Source organism: Centroberyx affinis, unplaced genomic scaffold (genome assembly GCF_046629955.1).
Source record: "Centroberyx affinis isolate AG114_WGS23_722 - 3 ecotype Tasmania unplaced genomic scaffold, CSIRO-AGI_Caff_v1 ptg000392l_1, whole genome shotgun sequence".
Lineage (NCBI taxonomy): Eukaryota > Metazoa > Chordata > Actinopteri > Beryciformes > Berycidae > Centroberyx > Centroberyx affinis.
In genome coordinates, this window is record NW_027279060.1 from 801,739 (window position 1) to 820,907 (window position 19,169).

Sequence of the window (19,169 nt, forward strand, 5' to 3'; positions counted from 1 at the left end):
GCCTTGAGGTCCTTAGGCCAATCTAGAAATTGCTGTAATTAAACTATTAAACAAGCTTGCAAAGATAATTGTGAACAAACCGTCAAAACACTTGTAATTAAACAAGACTTGGGGAAAACTTCAGATGATGGTGCTGGTGCCACTAATAATGAATGCAAACCAATCTACCTGTATGATAGGTAACAAACATGACACAGCATGTACATGGAAAAGGAAAATCCAGCCAGTCAAACCAAAACAAACTGTAGTCTTATGTTGGTGCAGAGAGCAGCAATGTTTGTTTAAAACAACATACGATCATCATCATGTCGGGCAGTTGTGGGAGGGTAAAGAGCAATGTAAGCCAGTGCTTAGGAGAATTACGGTATGTGCTCTTTAGGTCAAGTAATCATTCAGTCATTCGTACTGGTCAACAACCATTTACCCCCCACAGATATATTATTGGCACTTAGTGCTATGGGGCTGTTTAACTAACAAAGCTCACTGTATTCTGTTACAGAAGGCCATTTCTCACAGCTGAGGATCCAGTCCTGTACTGGTCTTTCTCTGCTCTGGGTCAAGGGTTCTAGCAGATAATCTTACTGGGACAGAATGAGTCACTGCTGTTGACTGAATTTGTCTCAATCTTGTGTTTTGGTCATGACATTATTTTAGACCTGAAACTCTGTAAGTAGGCTACAGCTGAAGGGCATTCAGTTTCCATTTCAGATTAATTCTGGCACAATTTTGTATGTGAAAGACAAGTTTTCTATGCCCATCAGGAAAACCTTGCATATGTGAATGTCCTTCAAATATTTAAAATATTAGTTTTTCCTCTTTTGTTTTCATCAGCAAATGGAACATTTCTCTATTTCTAACAAATAGGACATTGGCTCCAGCACAGCATATAAGTTGAGTTGAGGACACTGGCAACTTGGCAAACTGGGGACATGCATATGGGTGCGAGTGTGTAGGGGTCTGCTCTTGTCCATTCGCTGTGTATAGGTACTTACACTGGACGTCCAGGGTGATGGAGGTGTGGTTGACACCCTCGTCATTCGTACACTGTACATTGTAAACCCCGGCGTCTTTTCTTGTCACATTCTTGATCTCCAATGAGGAATCCTCTGACCAGTAGTAGCGTGGATTCCTCTCTTTACAAACATACAAACACACGCACGCACACACACACACACACACACACAAATGGTAAATTAAGTATTCATTACACGCTCATCAACCGCATGTCCTCTGGCCACTGGTCTCTAAGTGACATCTAATCCTGCATTATTGATTGGCCTGGCAGGATTCCCACATTAAGCCAACAATAGGCTGTGTGAGGGACACCTTCTGTACCACAGCACTCAAAATTTAATAGGTGGGTTTCCACATTGGGGATAGAGGAAGTTTGTGGTGGGGGGCTACGATGGAGGTAATGGAGTTAATGAAGAGAGAGAAAGCGGCTACAGTAGTGTCCTGACGACACAGACGTGGAGCAGAAGCCAGGTTTGGAATGGTTGTGTTGTATTCAGGGAGACAGCAATCCTCATTTAGACTGCATACATTAGAGCCATAATGAGAATCACATTTGGCAGGCTCCCATGCTGGCTAACCTGCCATGTTTTATTCAGACCCTGAATGGCAGAGCTGAGTGCTTAGTTGCTGGCTCAGCTCAACTAGGACCCGGTTATAGAGCCATCACAGAGCCCAGGATCACCTTTGACCAGCTTCTCCCTGCGGTGCAGCCAAATGCAAGAGACCTCTTCTGGGTTAGCTGAGACCAACAGTGGGACGGTTGCCATGTCATCCTCCACCACCTGGACCTGCTTCGGCTGGTCTGGGCTGAACTCTGGTGGGTCTAATACAGATACAGTACACAGATATGAATGAATTCTGATTTACACTAAAAACACCCGAGGACAGGCGCAGATACAAACTCAGGCGTGCGGAAAGACAAGAACCAGCAAGAGAGAACACAAAGACACACAAAAAAACATGTTGAGCATGAAAGCAGAGAGAGACACTAATGAGAGTCAAACCAGTAAAAAGTCGACATCCCACCAATAATTCCAGATCTAACCAACTTCACACACGAAGGCAACGGGGGAGTGAGGCAATGCGAGAGGGAGAGGGACAGGCATTAAAACAACGAATGACAGTACTGTTGTCCAACCGCAGCTCCACACAAACACACAGTGACATTCCTTCATGCTCATACACAGCACCAAGCTTTGAAGCAGGGGCTGGCTGCTGCCTGTGAAATGGCATCAAAGACAAACATGGCCATGCAGCAAAGCAAATGCACAATTAGGACACACTGCTGCAGAGCTCAACAGACCCGCAAATCACAACAAAGGTTTCCAGTAAACAACAAACATGCATACACATACTATACATGGACATTTACGCACAAAAGCACACCAGCAAAGTAGCTTACATCCATGCCATTATGGATTATTATTATGTATCATTAAGATATATGCGAAAGAAAGAGAGAGAGAGAGAAAGAAAGAAAGAGAAAGAGAGAGAGAGAGCACATTTTCAGCCTTTTACTTACACAGCACATTGAGTGTGTAGAAGGTGTTGGCCCCCTCAGCTAGCAGAGGGCTGTAAGCCTGGCAAACGACCCTCTGGTTGTGGTGCTGTGAAGCCAGATTCAGGGATATGGTACTGCGGACCGACACGCCGCCAAACTCTGCCCTCCTGGGTGGCTGGTCCACCCCTTTGAGCCTAGGACACACATCCCATCGAGCATGGTAAAGATCACTCAGTCTCAATGTTGACTTGCAGTTAATTTATTTTTTATGAAAAAGCCCCCATCATGTCTGTGCCAATGGCCCCTGTGCTGTGGGCCTCTCTACCCACAGGCCAAATCCAGGCCTAACCTGAGCGAGCCCAAGCTCCAGGAGATGTTGGCCTTGGGGTTACTGCTTCCTGACAGGCACTCCAGACTGATGATCTGGCCCCGACGTAGCTCCTTCTGTTTGGCTATGATCTTCACACTCACTGCTGGAACTGAGGACCAGTGGAGTAAACAAGAAAAGTCTAACTTTGCTGACCATATTTTTTTGACTCCCATATCAGATCAAGAGTATAAAATGTAGTGGCTGAAAATCTATGTGAATGAGTTTATATCAAATCCATTTTTCAGTTCATCCAATATTGTAGTTAAAGATTGGAATAAAGGTCAGGCTATGTTTATGTGTTATATCTCGGCTAGCGCTCCAGTATAACTCACACTGAACCATGAGCTTGGTCTGGGCAGAGATGACCTTCTTTGCCTCATTTTTGGCATCACAGCGGTAGGTAGCCATGTTGTCACTGGGGCTCAAGACCAGGATCAGTTCTCGAGACACACCCTTATCAAAGGACATCTGCCTCAATGCACCTGGCACAGTCTTTCCATCCTAAAACAGAAGTTATACAGAGAACTTTATATGTACTATTTTTTTAATTACTAGTGAAATGGCTGTTACCCTCTAAATGTAAACCCAAATCTAGAAATAGACACAAAACACACACAGAAACACACACACAGACACACACAAACCTTGAGCCAGGTGAGGGTCCCAGTGGGATTGCCCCCACTAGAGAAGCAGAGGAGGCGGACTGTGGTTCCTGAGCGCAGGGGAAGCTCTTGGGGAGGAACGTCGAGCCATACCTTCAGAGGAGGATCTGAGATAAAGGCGGTGGGATCAAAGAGAGTTGGAGTGATATTCCGTAGAATATTTTCAAATTTTTAGTTAACATACCTCTATAGGAGTCCATCAAAGGTCAACCAGCAATACTGGCCAGTCTAGGGACCTGTAGTTTTCATTTTAAAAATGTGGTCTTAAAAACTTCTTCTAACAAAAACATGGCAAAGTAGGCCCAGGGTCATACTTTTGCATCTATTCATATGAAGAGATGGCAAAAGAAAAATCCCTGAATGCTGGAGGTGACAGTATCTCCTTGGCAGGTGATTGCTCCTGAACTACTATGGAGATGTGGTTGCTAAAATGTGAAAATATTGTACCAAAGTGAAATATCACTTCAAGTGAAAGACAAATTTCCTTTTGGAATTGGTGGTTACGTGGTGGTTACACCTCCTAAAAATAGAACTGTCTCAAGAAACTAGACTCAAGCTCACTCACAATAGACATTTAAGTTGGTGGTCTGGGTCTTGGAGAAGCGTGTGCCCTTGTTGAAGGCCTCACAGGTGAGCGGCAGCCCGTTCTCCTCCCGGGAGACCCGATGGGTCATGTTGGACATGGTTGTCATCCCACCGTTGTCTCCCTGCAGACACAAAGCACACATGACAGTTCAGTCTGGGGACAGCCAGCCTCTGGGCTCTGGCATACTCAGTCTAAGGAGGGAGAAGAAAATCTACAGAAGAAAAACAACCCACACTGTATTGTCTTGGCGAACACAGATGGCAAATTAGCTGCTGTAATAATTGATGTTGTGCATGGTCTATAATAAATAAGCAAATTCATCTGACTGTTCCTCTTTGCACACTGTTATAAATTGAGCAAAGCAGCATTTTGCACCTGCATTATAGTGGTCATGCCTATGCAGCACATCTGGTTATTAAGGCTATTATTGTGGTGATTACTGTAAAAGCCACAGCCAGGAAGGCTCTAACAAAGAGACTGGACAGGAGTGTCAGTCTTCATTAACCTCACACTGTTTCAGATGCATTAAAGCTCACACACGGCACACTCAGTGCCTTGTGTAAGATCAAATGAAAATGCTGCTGCCAGATGAATAAAGAGCTTGTTTAATAATGCTCATCTTCCGTGTCAGCTTTTATTCACTTTGATCTTATTAACATACACAAAAGAGAAGAAGAGCAGCTGAATACTCATTTTGGAATGGATGCTGATTCATTTGCAAAGCCGCAGCAGGCCTATTCAGAGACTGCTCATGGTCAAGCTGTTCTCTTTCATCTATGTATAGGGGTTCACATGAGGTCAAATTTCATATCAAGGATGCTTTTAATTCAGTGGAAAGCATTGTAATAGTTTTTTGTTGTTCGTACCCCGAAGGCAAGCTTGACTGAAGGGCAATGCTTTTGCACTTCATCAAATCATGCCTTGAGTTCACAAAAGCAAAAGCATGCCCTTTTTCAATATTCAGTTAAAATGCACGCATGATCAGCAGCCGTAACCCATTGTGTACATCATCTCTTGACAGAATATGTTATTGCCTGTCCAATTAAAGATCTATGCTTGGCGCTGAGTGTGTACTGCGTAGCTCCACCTCTTCCATGGTGACAACAGTGGTGTTGAGCTCCCTGAAGCCCAGCCACCAGCGGATCTGGACAGGAGGGTTACTGGAGGTGGTGTAGCAGCACAGAGTCAGCTCCTTCCCCTCGATGGCTCCGAAGGAACCCGACACCATCACCTCTTCTGGCTCAACTGACACATACACACACACACATACACAAATATGTTAAGACGAGTCAGTAAAAATATCGCCCCGTGAATAGCACATGGAACAGCTACCTATTCTGATCACAGTGGCAGTGCAACTATTTTTGGATGTGAAAAGCAGAGTTGTATTAGGGGTGAGGAGGAAAATCACTTTGAGTGGCAACTTGTCTTCTCTGGAGGTTTTCAATATGGTTTCTAAAGTCTGCTTAGTTTCAACCACAAGGGGAGACAGGGTACAATAGCTGCAGGCAAAGTGATGCAGCTGCATAAAGCCCTGGGGGGAATACAAAGGCTGGGGACTAAGCTGGGAGATATGGGGGAGGGGGGGGGGGGTCATGTGTATAAATCATATGCGTATTGGAGTGTATCCCACATGAGACACAGAAAGGGGGCGCATACGTGCATGCCACACACAAAGAGCGTGGAAATGACGCAGGCACCGTAAGGCAAAAGAGGCATATTCATATCACACCAGCGAGACTCATTCTGTGCCCTCCAGCTTCTGCCAGCGCCTAAAGCACAGACAGGCAGTCAGCAGCTCATTTTCAACATCCCTGAATGGATGGCTGGGAGGTACGGCACCAGGGCTTGGTGGGGGCTTAGTGAGGAAGGGAGGAGCATTGGAGCAATTTCAGCCACTTTTTCACAGCATGGGCAAGAGATTTTTGCCAGGGCCAATCCCAATTCAAAACATATTTAGATAAAATAAGTGCATTCATCGAATCGCATTTAACAATCTGGCTTACATCATCTGGCTCTGTAGTGGAAATCAGACTATTGTTAGACTCAATGCTCCAAAGCTGTTGAATATTAATTCTGTATTTGTTTTATTGTTGCTGAAACAAACATCTTATATCCAGAGAAGAAAAGTATAATCTATTAACCGTTGGCGTTATCGTCGCACAAAGTGTAGCCTTTACTGCCTCGGGATTGTGCATTGAAGCAATTCTGCTAAATTAGCTGGCTATGAAAGAGCATGCCGTGATTCTAATGCAGACGGAAATATGGGCTGCAGCCATAATAACCATTAGTTTCATTAACAATATTAGCATTAGAATTTGTGCTGGGACAGCAAAAGTATTGGTATTGGAGTTAAGACCAAAATTATATTCCTCTGCCTCATGTCCATATCCTCAATAATCCATAGCTGTGAGTCCTGCCAGGGCTTTGTGTCTGTTTGTGTGTGTGTGTGTGTGTGTGTGTTTGAGCACTGTGCACTATGTTAAGTGTTATTTTCACTCACACAGCACAGTGATTTTGCGGCTGAGAGCCAGAGGCTTGAGGGACACCAGGTTGACGCTCTCACAGCGCAGCACTGCCTGGTTGTCCTCCGGGGCGACCTGCAGGTACAGCACACTGCTGGACCTCCGCGCCTCAATGTCTTCTTCCCAACTGGTGGACAGAACTTCCCCGTTCTGACACACACACACACACACACACACACAGACACACACATGCACATACATACACACACACACATTTCACATACTGTATACTTCAGGATATGTTTTGATTTATTTCAAAATATACAAAAGTGTATTTGTAGGCTACATATAGATGATGTACTGTATATTCAAAATATATTTGGGAAATTATTTTCTTCCACTGTGCTGTTGACATCTATATCAAGTATATCCAAAATATATCTGGACAATCAAAATATATATTTTCCTGTATGGTACAGTCAATACAGTACAGTTGCTATGGGTTACACTGTAAGTTCTTGATCTACTATTGCTCATTTTTCCCAGTTTGTTGGTGTGTTATGAGTAGCTCCTGGAGCTGATGATGCAGCAGCTTTACCTTGGTCCAGTGAAGAGTGGCTAGGGGGTTCCCACCCTGAGATACACACACTAACTTGAGCATTCTCCCTGCTTTGACTTCCTCTCTCTCCAGACCCTCAATAACTGGAGGCTGAGGTGGGACTGCCAGGAAGCAAGAGAGGAACACAAAATGGATTTGCAAAGGTGGAGAATGGTGAAAGACTAAGGGGAATGACATTGATAGGAGGGTGATGGTAAAGTGATGAGAAAAAGGTGAGTGAGGAGAAATGGAGTGATGAAGCGACTCAGGGAAAGAGGGGGACAGAGTGACCAACAATAGGATAGAAAGGATATAAAAAGGAGAGAAGAGTAAAAAATATGCACTAAGATGAGAACAGTCTTGGCAATTGAGTAGGGAGCTTCCCTATTTGTTGAGACAGGGCCGATAAATTGGGCACATTCAACATGACTGTGGGATAAGAGGTCTAGATCTGATGAAAGCATTAAGTATTAAGGGAGCAGCGAGCTGGATCCAGTCCATAAAGCAAAATAACAGATGTTTAAACAGTAATAAGGCAACATGGAATATGAATAAATTACAGCCTCCTTGAATAAAATATACGCAGTAAAATAAATTAGGGGACGACGGGCCTTTGTTATTGCTGCAATCAGTTTCAGAGAGCGGGCTGCAGACCCTGGGCCAGCGTGACAAATTGCCACCTTGCTAACAATCTGGCTGGCTGAAAATGGCCACCGCGCTGGCTTTGATAGGCTGGTGTGCTGAGTAAGACTGCTGCGGTGGTCCCACGTTCTGCAACATTAGCACTTAGCGCAGAGCCCCGTTGTTTAATACAGAGCAGAGAGATAGTGAGGACGGGAGGAGTGTTCACAGTTATTGGTGGTGGTTAAAACAGCAGCAGCGGCGTCTAATGTGGAGGAGTATAGATAGAGACAACATTAAGGTGTCTAGTCAGCCTGTGGATAATACGGGGGTGGCAGCAGAGCTGGAGGGAGAGCGACTGTGTTCACTGCTGAAGGTGTCAGCAGCCCTGCTCCACTTTAATCAACAACATGATTTAGGCCCAGGAGAAGCAGGTGGGCGGACTCTCAGGCCTAAACAATCAATTACTTCAACTGATCAACAGAGTCTGGAGAAAAAAAAAATGCAAGAACTGGTAAACAGTAGCTGGGGTGTCAGACAGTTTGTGCATTCAGCAACACTAGCTCATATTGTTGCATTGCCACACAAGAGAAAAACAGCAAGGCCAAATGTAGAGAGAGAGAGAGAGAGAGAGAGAGAGAGCATGTATGTAAACTTACCTACAGTCACATAATCTTGTTATATAACTTCAAAGGGTTTGTGATACCAACATGAAAGATAAAGCAATAGAACCCCCCCCCCCCATTCCCCTCCGCTCCCGCCTCAGTGGATTCTAAATTTAATTTGAGCTGATGATCATGAAAGTTGGTTTGTTTTGTATGATCCATTATTATTAACTGTGGTTGCTGTAACTTCTCATATTAGTCATTATGATTACATTGTAAAATAATCCGCTACTTGCTCTTGAAGCCTCATTGATATAATCATTCTCACTTAGTCTAATGTTTGGTTTATGTGTTTTGTTTAACATCGGGGAAATAAGACTTGAGGTGTCTAGGACTGTAAATAACAGCAATCTAACTAAACTTATTCAAATCTTATGCCAGGTTTAGTGTATGATTTCCACTGCTTGCCACTGCAGTAGGCAGTGTTATGTGTTTAAAGTGACAGCAGCCTCGGCCTGCTGCTGTTGTCGTATCAATCTCTGTCCTCCAGGGGCAGCCTTGTGACCCGGGGGCAGCCACACTCACTGCTTTTCCACAGCAGGTGTGAGTTTGCCTCAGGTTGAATGTTTCTCCTTGGACTGCTAACACAGACTGAGCACACAAGGCTGGATACCCTTGGGCCTCCCCGAGGTTGGGTCGGTGTGTGTTTGTGTGTGTGGTGGGGGGTCGGGGGTGGGGGGTGGGGGGGTTGGGGTGGGGTGTTGACTGCCAGGTTCCAGACAGGTCGAGACACTCACAGTACACGCTCATGGTCATTGTGGTCTCCAGAGGCTGGGCGAGGGCGGGGCTCCTGGCATGACATGCCAGCTGCCTCCCGTTGTCAGAGCTCAGAGTCGTGACCCTGTGGAGGGAAAAGGGGAGAAGAGGAATAAAATAAAATAAAGGAAGGTTCATATCGGGCAATACAAAGTGCCAAAGCTAAAAACATCACATCGCGGTCCTGTCTGGCCACTTGCAAGAGCCGCGTGGCAGTAATTTCACAAATGCCCTTTGTGGTGTAAGGTCCACTAACGAGTCCCTGACATACAACCACCAGCAATAACCTGGAATTATTGTCAGCCCACTTCACTTTTTCTGTGTTATGTCTTCAATGTCAAATTACAGTACAATGTCTACCGTAACAATCAAACATGGCCCACTGGCGTGTAAGCTCAGTGTGAATAGGAAGAAGGTGCATCAATATTGCTTAAGACCTTGGCTGTTCTGCAATAGAGCTGAACAGCGTTGCAGCACCTCAGTACCAATGTTATCTCTGGATATGACAAGAGGTTATTATCTTTGAAATAGAGGAGACAGGCAGGATTAAACTAATCTATGGCCCTGTTTAATGTATAGGCACCTGGCGAACCAGCAAGGATCGGATCTATCTTGCTGCTGAAATGTAATTTTGTGTATTTGACAAAAGCTAATTCACTCACACGGCGCCAAGTAACAGCTCAGTGTGTGCAGACATTCATTATACTCACTAAGACAGAAAGAGAAAATAAGAGGGGGGTGAAAACAAGAGATACAAGAAACGAAGACAGACTTGGAGAGATTGAGCAGGTCGGTGAGGAGAATGGGTCTGGCAGGCGGGCGGACACATACGTTACTTCAGCATGCGTGTTCAGGAGCTTATCCTTTGAGCCAGACATGGTGAAAGACTCTGCACCTGTCAGCTCGACTCCGTCTGAAAGACACAGTGGGGGGAGGACACACAGAAAAGGAGGAATATTGTCTGTAAATGTGTGCATGTGCCTGTGTGTGTAAGAGTGAGTGAGAGTGATATATATATGATACACATGGTGATATATATATATATATGTGTGTAGAGAGAGAGAGAGAGAGAGAGAGAGAGAATGAGAATGAGAGAGAGAGAGAGAGAATGAGAGAGAATGAGAGAGAGAGAGTGATAGATATATATGGCATTGCTGAAGTGACATCAGAAGTGATTGCTGAAGTAACATCAGTGTAATTCTTCTGTGCAGTGGTAAATATTGGAGTATTATATGTTTGTCTGTATATTTATATATACTACTCATTTCAATTTTGTTCTCTCTCTCTCTCTCTCTTTCTCTCTCTCTCTCTCTCTCTCTCTCTCTCTCTCTCTCTCTCTCTCTCTCTCCCTAGGGAAGGTACAGTATACTAAGAGTGAACTGGGAGCAAAAAGCAAAAACAGAAAATAGTGGCTATTATTGTAAACTACTGGAAATGTGTGATATATCCACTGTACATGTGGCATTGTAAACACAGTGGAATTGGAATTTCAAATGTTCAGGCTATTTCCTCCCACACTAAGTCTGCTCCTTTTAACTCTCTGCTATTATGAATAATGTGGAATAAGAAATCCTCACTGAACTCACATTTTATCCTCTGCACTGTTTTATGTTTAGATATTCAAGGTGTGATCTACAGAGATGCCACAATGCAGAATATATGGGAAAGGCTGTTGCCCTTTGTTGTAACCTGTCAGTCCTTCGAATCAACTACTGTTGACTATTTTTAAACTCTCAATCCATGTTTTATTCCCATGGTGGCCAGACCATGACCAGCTCTGTCATACTTCTGTAATGTGATAACTTTACCGCAGTTGAAAGGCTGACTCACCTTTATAAAGTGTGACTTCAGCCGTGGGTTTCGCATCAGGGGCGATGCAGGTGACTGTGTACGTCTTCCCTGCCACCCAAGGTGCTGCCATGTCCACTACAAAGTATGGCTTGGAAGGGGGTACTGAATGAGTGACACAAGTTCAAGAGTTAACATTCATCACAGCAGTAATATTCATCACAACAGTTTTGGGAAGTTGGTGCTATCACAGATGGATATTAGATGGGTTTATTCAAGGATATGTTAATAAGCTCTCATAACATTTGGGAGTGACTGGGATGTCATGCTGTCAGCTTTTGAGTGATTTACTACAGTGAGGTTTGATGTTCTGTTGAGTTGGAATACAAATTGTGGACAGGGGGAGAATACAGAGATGAAATGGTGATGAAACCAAGCCACTGCTAATCTATCATAGCAAACACCAAACACTTCTCTTCTCAGATCACCCCAAGCTAAATATGTGCTTTCTGGACTGATCAAAGCAGTCTTCACTTCTCCACTGTTCTACTCCACAATCCTTTTATCTGACCATAAATAGGAATTCCAGAAAAAAATAGCTTTTAACACAAGGGACAGGAAATTGTTTGGCAGTGAATTAAGAAATCTGTCACCAACTAATCATCAAAGAGATTTCAGCAGATCTGTGAGCCACTCTTTACCAAGACTATCAGTTCAATCATGCACACACTACAGAAACTTGATAGAGTAGAGCAAAAGGAACATATTCAATATTGTGCCAGCTTTCAGTGAGTGGGTGAGCCTGCAGAATTAGAAACTAAGGTTACTGTTAAGGTTGTTTTTTTTCAGCAGAGATCAACTGCAAAGGCTGCCTGAGTTCAGAGACAGAAGAGGGAGTTAGAAAGTAAAGGAAGGAAAAGAGTATGTGTGAGAGAGATGAAAGACTTTGACAGAGAAGTAGAGAGATGGGGCAAGAATGAAAAGTGAGAGTAAGACAGGTTGCAGAGGAGAGTCAAGAGGAATGAGAGAGAGGAGTGGAAGGGTAAAGAGAGGCAATCTTTGTTTATCACCTCATAATCAAGCAGAAGACATCGAGTGCTGAATGCTGACATTAATCCACTGCTTATGTGTGGATAAACACAACCGGACCAGCAACTCAACCAACCAGCCATCCAGCCAGCCACTCTCCACTCTCCTCTGGCCAACTCCCCACCACTAGGAGGAGCTGTTGCTGTGTGCAGAGTGGCCTATTGGCTCTAGTCTGCTATTGAGACAGATGAGATGTGGCTGCAGCTTCAAACTGATTTAAAAGAAGCAATTGAATCTGTGTGGACCGTGATGGGTTACCCAGAGCACTGCAGAGGCGCGCGCTGCAATAATGAGATGCATTTGTTTGTTTTTTCCCCCCTCTTCCCTGAGACGATGACTGGGCCATGCATCTATTGACAGCCCCTGCACTCTCAATCTACTCAGGCCCCCACGATTCACATAGGCGCATCACTTGTTGTGCTTGAGGAGCGTCTGGCGGCCTAACAAATCCTAAAATGAGAAAAATGACATGTTCGCAAACGAGGCGGGCAGGTATCTAATTTTTTCCTCGCTCGCTCATGCTCGCCTGCTCTTCTTATCTCTCATTCACTCCATCATCTCTCTGTAGCAGCCCTAGCCCACCCCCTCTCCCCATGCTATCCTTCTTGACCACTGCAGTTAAACTGCGGAAGTGCGGGGGAAGGTGTGTTCCAGCTTGGACTGGGAATTACAGCCCTGCATCCATCACTTCCACTCAGGCAAGCCATGTGACCCAATCAGCCCAGTCAGGGTGAACGCAGACACACACACACACACACACACACACACACACACACAGGCTATATATATATATGTATATATACAGTATATATATATATATATATATATATATATATACAGACACAATAGCACATGAGGACATTAACAAAACACACATTCTATTCAATTTACTAGACATGCACACAAGGCAATGAGCAGAGTGCACACATCCTTCTCTTAATTAACTCTTTCTCCCCCTTCTTTGTCTGCTTGCCTGTTTGTCTGCTTATCTATTTCTCTCTCTCTCTCTCTCTCTCTCTCTCTCTCTCTCTCTCTCTCTCTCTCTCTCTCTCTCTCTCTTGCTCCCTCTCTCTTATTAAGTCACATATATGAACACAAAAATAGACAGGCACGCAAAGGCTTGCTCCTGCCGTTCAGACAAGGAACAGTGAGCCGCAAAATTCGATTCATTAGACAAATACAGACGGATGGATGGATAAGGCAGATAAGAAGCAGATTAGCAGACACACATCAATATGCATAAGCAGCTCTTTGCACCTATCTGTCTCTCTCTCACTCACATACAGATGCACACACTGTCTCTCTCTCTCTTGCACACAAACACCCAAAGATAAACTTGAGTCTACATACAGATTCGCACGCACAAACACACTGACACAGATGAGCGAATGTGCAGACAAGCTACCTTCATCTCAGTTAAATCTAAAAACAGACTACAGTGTATGCAGGGTCTAACATGTGATACCAAGCGGATTCTCTAGAAAATATTGGAGAAGACCCAGCAGGTAAAACAGTCTCTAAGAAGCTGATTATGGCGAATTGATGGAGAGAAAAATTATAGAGACCAGTACATCAGACTTCTCAGCACCAGACAGACACTAGACAGCCAGATCAGTTTTATCCCTGGAACACATGGATGATCGCAGATGAGCTCAAACCAGACATGCATGCACATTTACACGCACAAGCATGTGTTCACTCGCTCATACAGTATGTACATAAAGACATGGACATCTCTCTCTCTCTCTCTCTCTCTCTCTCTCTGTGACTCTCACATACACTGCAGGTCTCAGGTGCATGTTCTCTGGGAATAAACGCCTCTGAAACAGTCCTCCTCTTTTTCAGCTCTCCGTCTGTTTCTCCTCTGTTCTGAGGAAGAAGTGGAGCAGGTGTCTGGGACAGAAATAACCCCCACAATCCCCTCTACCCATCCCCCCACCCCCGCCCCCCGCCCCCGCCGTCTCACCCCTTGTCTTTTGTTTTGGGTCCATTACATAACAGTTAAAATCATAGTTAACAGTATCCCTCTTCCTCAGCAACCATAACACAGCAAGTAACACACACACACACACACACACACACACAAACAAACAGGACACAAACACACAGGAGCACAGAGAAACAAGACAATTTAAGACATTTCAATTGTTCCTTTACAGTGTCTGCCTGCATTGCTAATTGTATAGACCACTTTAACACAGACATGGCGCTGTAGTATTCACACTACTTTGTGTACACCATGCCATCGTCTGATGGGTTATATCTTGGGCAACTGTAAAAAAACGTTTTCATGAACAAAGATGAATAAAGTCACCATGTTCTATGTTGCTTGTCCTTCCGTTTATAAGTTGTTCCATTATTCATAACAGGGAATCATAAAATGAAGGCTCATTATATACTCTTCAAGTGCTAAACTCATTAGCTACCGCAAAAACCTCACCATAGCACTGGCTCCTAAAATGTCCTTTAACCTCCAACCAACACTGATAATAAGCTTACACACACACACACACACACACACACACACACACACACACACACAGACATACACATCTCCATGAGACCCAGCCATGGCAACTGAATGAGTAACAGTCTAAAACCAGGACACATCAAATAACAGTGTTTTGAGCATTTGCAGGAGGCATCTGTACAGGCATGCAGTTCAGCGAGAGAGAGTTGTTCATTAATAGGATTAAATGCTAAAGCTAATGGTATAAACCGAGACAGAGGATGTGTCAGGTATGTGACGGGCACAGTGCGGGGTAAGTTTTAGCAGGAGGATGGGTAAGGGGGAGGGGGGGCTGAGGTTGTTATTGTCATGGATTACCCTCTGCCACTTGATCTGCCTATTGCAGTAATCCCCTATCTAAGCTCCACAGGAAGGCAAAAACACACAGGAGTTATGTTGCACCGATAGAAATGTCTTGAAAACATCTCTTTGTAAGCCCGTGGACGGGGCTTATTGACATTTTTGCCTCCATCTCCGCTATTTACTGCCTGCGGTGATCCATCTTGAATTAGCCAGTCATGATACCGCTCCCTCTGACCCAGGAATCCAATTAGATGACCAGCACTCTCTGTTTTGTTTTCACATTCCCCCTCTCCCCCACTCTATCTCCTCATAAAGAGTTTATAGTGTTTTGATTTGATGCAAGGCTTGATGGGATGTGGCCATGGTTGACTGGTCAGGGGTGTGGGGCCTTGGGAGCTGTAGTTCAGTGATGGAGAAGTCTGTGGGGAACTCATCAGAGATAGTGCTCTTCAAAAGGATGCACAGTTTCCAGTCCCAGTTCAGCACTAACAAGAGATTGAATTCATCAGCTCATTATCAAGCCCCAGATTAGTCACGTATTTGAATCAGTGGAGTTGGTGGGGTGGAACAAATGACCCTTTAGGACCAAGGCTGCAGTAAACTTCTAACGTCAGTCTCTTCACTCTTCGCCTCCTGTCACAGTACAGCTGCAACTGTCCATCCTGAATGGCCAGCAGCTGGAAACTACTCCCAGGACGCAGGACAAACACACCAGCTGAGAAGTGCGGAGGGCTTTCAGATCTGAGCATGTCGGGAACACAGGACAGCAGTAGGTATCGGTCACGGTAAGTACGACCACCACCAAAAACCAGATGCAACACACATATTTCCCACACATTTTTGACCTTTTCGACTCACCCAAAAGCATTCTCTGGACTTTGTGAATTTGGGGCGCACATACAATAGGCCTCTCAGTGGTAATAAATGTGGGAGTGAGGCCTGCTGTGGCTGCAGGTGTAGGCCTGCTGTAGGACATGAGACTGCTGGGTCTGTGCCTCTCCCTATCCCATACCACCCACCATCCCTCCCACCGCCCCATTGATGTCAGAAAAACCTGCTTTCTTCCCAGAGGAGTGTGAAGCCGCTAGAATCGCCACGGCAACACCCCCCCACCACCACCACCACCACCACACACACACACACACATACACACACCCCACCCCTCAACCCCCCAGCAAATAGACTCTCCATGGTCACCAAAGAGAAAGCATGAAAGAGAGAGCGAGAGAGAGGGAGAGAGAGAGAGAGAGAGAGGGAGGGAGAAATCGTGCGACGGAGAGAATGGGGAGGGGGATGTAAGTAAATGAACTGTGCCTCGAGAAGAAAGGTTCTTTTAGAGTCCTCTCCTCACCACATATGGGCTAGCTCCCACAAGCAAGAGGGATAGGAAGAGAGAGCGAGAGAGCACGGCAGAGAGAGAGAGAGGGAGACACAGACAGAGAGAGAGAGAGAGAGAGACGCTGTTTGTTATAAAGTGACAACAGGTGGTCTGGTGTAGTCGCACAATTACATCTATACCAGCGTATGTCTGAGTAGGAACTTTTCAATCACTTCTGTTATAATTTATTCCTGTGCAAGGGAGAGACACGGATCACCCCGAGGCTGCCAGGGAAAGGAGGCTCTACTGAAACTATGTACTGTGCAGCTGCTGGTTAAAGCCATAGACCTATTGGGACATGTAGGGATGGCATAGTGCTTTCCTATTCAAGAAATAAATATTGGTTGAGAAGTCAAGTCGAAAAATCTACGTTTTTCTTTTTTTCGCTTCTCGTTTTTCGCTTTTGTGGCAATGTGACGACGACTGTGTTTGTTGCAGTGTTCGCAGCATACACCTTCAAAGCAACAATGAACTGCACTTAATAGAAACTGCAGTGAATCTTATTGAATTATATTGTATCAAGGACACATTGAATTAAAATGTCTCTCTCTAACTTCAAGTATGCACTGCTTCAACAGTAACTGCCTTATCTTTACCGGATTAAAGCTCTTTATCAATATAAATGAATATTTAACAGCTCTTTATATGCAGATTACAGGTCAGGAGGTCTTGTATCTTTCTGGGGTGCTGAGGATGTTCACTGTGCCTTTGTACATACATACATTATTTTCATGGTCTGCCATAAAATAAACGCTCATAACCCCCACATTCCAACCCCATGGTTTTACTCACTCTGCACATTGATCCAGGCTATATTGGAAATGATTGCCCGACTGCTCTCGGATTGGCCCACTTGACATTCATAAGGGGCGTCATCTTCCAGTTCGGCCCTTTCAATCTGGAGATGGTATTGTCCTGGAAGAGAGATGGGGAGATTTATTCTTGTTATAATGACACATTATCTTGTGATTGTGAGGACTTGCACAATAAATAAGTAATTACAACGAGGATGGGTCCATTTATTTCTCTTGTTCACACTCCTCTGAAAATAACATTCTTTGTTCAGATCTATTGTATGTATATCCATAAGTACCTGCTGTACGCCCTAATTCTTTTGTGTTGATTTTAGAGTGGCTGAGCTATAGGCAATTTTCAACTTGTGAAATATGGGGAAATTAACAATAGCAGTTTGTACAATGAAAGTCTGGCATTTGTCTAATTGTTATAATGATATGCTTTGTAGTGAGCTATTCAATACTTGGAACTCTGCAGTAGCCCATGATATTGCTTTATGGTCAGATTGAAAATCTCCATAAACTGAAAACACTATTCTCGAACAGACTGTTGACTTTTGTCAGGGTATTTGATTCTGAATAGACTATTTCTGTAGAATGGAAACATCTCAGTTGCTGAGAACCTCCTGCTGCAGGCATTTGCATTGACATGCAAGTGGTTGTGTATATTCATAGCAGAGACATTTTTGTTTCAGAATGAATTTCCAGTATGGTAAATGAAATTCAATCCCAGATTCAAAACATTGACTGAATAAACTGTCTATTAATTGATGCCAGGCCGAGTCCTTCTCTCTGTATCTCTCTCCTGATAGTCTGGCATGCCAACAGGGCTTGATTTGTTTGATGCATTGCCATAACTTGTGGGGATTAGATGATGTTCAGGGTTGGTTTTCCAGCTCTGATTCTCTGGCTCACAGCCTACTAACATGTGCAAAATAGTATCTTGGTCTGACAACCACCCAGGCCTAAAAATGTATGTGTCAAGTAAGCTGGCAACATAATTAACACCAACCAGAAGCAATTTTCACATCTAAGTTATCATTGAGTGCAGAGAGAGAGAGACATTGAAGTTATTAATCATTTTCCCCTTGCAATCAAGTTGCAGAGAGTGTATATTTATGGTAGGGGAGATGGCGGAGGGTTGCAACACTTTTTGCTCATTTGTCCATTACTCTGTGTTTATTTCAGCTACAGCCTTCAACAATTTTGGATATGTCTAAATAGCCGTTATGTCTGTCTGTGGCAAAATATATTCCATCTTCTCCCAAGTGAGAATGTGTATATTGGCCTCAAAGCCAAAGAGGCATTTTGTCACAATCTACCCTAATCTAATTACAGTTCATTATAACAATTAGGAAAAAAATCAATAATACCTAATAATACTATAAGTTCAAAGTAATTAATTATGATACGCCTTTTTCATGTAGTATCCTCTAACGACAGAATGGTGTTTTTTGTCAGTATTTGTTTGGACTACATCTATATTAATTGAACAAAAACATGAAAATCATTGTTAACATCTTTGTTTTCATTGCAAGAACTAAATTTATGCCACATTTTTTTTGTGTGACAGTTTTCATATTTGAATTTGCTTGAACTTACTGTAACAGCATGACAGAGTGTTCCTGCAGTCTTTGCTATATGGACAAATGGGACAATCATTCTCAGATTTTTTCCCACTAAACAATTACTGTCCTCTTAGATTTCAACTTTATTATTTATGGATAACATTGCAATGTCAGTACCCAATCATTTATGCCTACACAGATAGATCGAGGGTTTGCAGTTTGGAGGGAAGCTGAGTAGCGTCTATTGGTGATCCTGACATAGACAACCAATTTGCATCATTCTGTTAGCTGAGTACCAAATATGATTTGCCTCAAAATTGTTTTGTTATCTGCGAATCAGGCATTATGTTAGAGGAAACATTTCACAATTTAAGACTACGCCAAAGAGCCATTCATTGTACGAGCTCCCCCTGCTCCCTCCTGACTCCAACAACCTGGTTTCCCAATTTGTTAATCTTTTTACTGTCTCTGTAACCGCCAACCATCTCAGATTGGTTTGCAT

The 19,169-nt window shown here is 43.9% G+C and overlaps 1 protein-coding gene across 1 annotated transcript in view; it reads right to left on the reverse strand.

Moving 5' to 3' along the window:
- Nucleotides 1–19,169, reverse strand: part of nphs1 (NPHS1 adhesion molecule, nephrin) — a 41,228-nt gene that overhangs the window by 12,554 nt on the left and 9,505 nt on the right. Inside the window, exons 5-18 of the mRNA XM_071516053.1 lie at nucleotides 17,098–17,220; nucleotides 11,069–11,191; nucleotides 10,070–10,151; nucleotides 9,220–9,323; nucleotides 7,197–7,318; nucleotides 6,637–6,808; nucleotides 5,221–5,378; nucleotides 4,113–4,254; nucleotides 3,530–3,654; nucleotides 3,218–3,386; nucleotides 2,865–2,994; nucleotides 2,537–2,709; nucleotides 1,697–1,837; nucleotides 993–1,133 (exon numbers count right to left, since the gene is read on the reverse strand). Coding sequence (XP_071372154.1) covers nucleotides 993–1,133; nucleotides 1,697–1,837; nucleotides 2,537–2,709; nucleotides 2,865–2,994; nucleotides 3,218–3,386; nucleotides 3,530–3,654; nucleotides 4,113–4,254; nucleotides 5,221–5,378; nucleotides 6,637–6,808; nucleotides 7,197–7,318; nucleotides 9,220–9,323; nucleotides 10,070–10,151; nucleotides 11,069–11,191; nucleotides 17,098–17,220 — 1,905 coding nt within the window. The remainder of the gene's footprint in view (nucleotides 1–992; nucleotides 1,134–1,696; nucleotides 1,838–2,536; nucleotides 2,710–2,864; nucleotides 2,995–3,217; nucleotides 3,387–3,529; nucleotides 3,655–4,112; nucleotides 4,255–5,220; nucleotides 5,379–6,636; nucleotides 6,809–7,196; nucleotides 7,319–9,219; nucleotides 9,324–10,069; nucleotides 10,152–11,068; nucleotides 11,192–17,097; nucleotides 17,221–19,169) is intronic.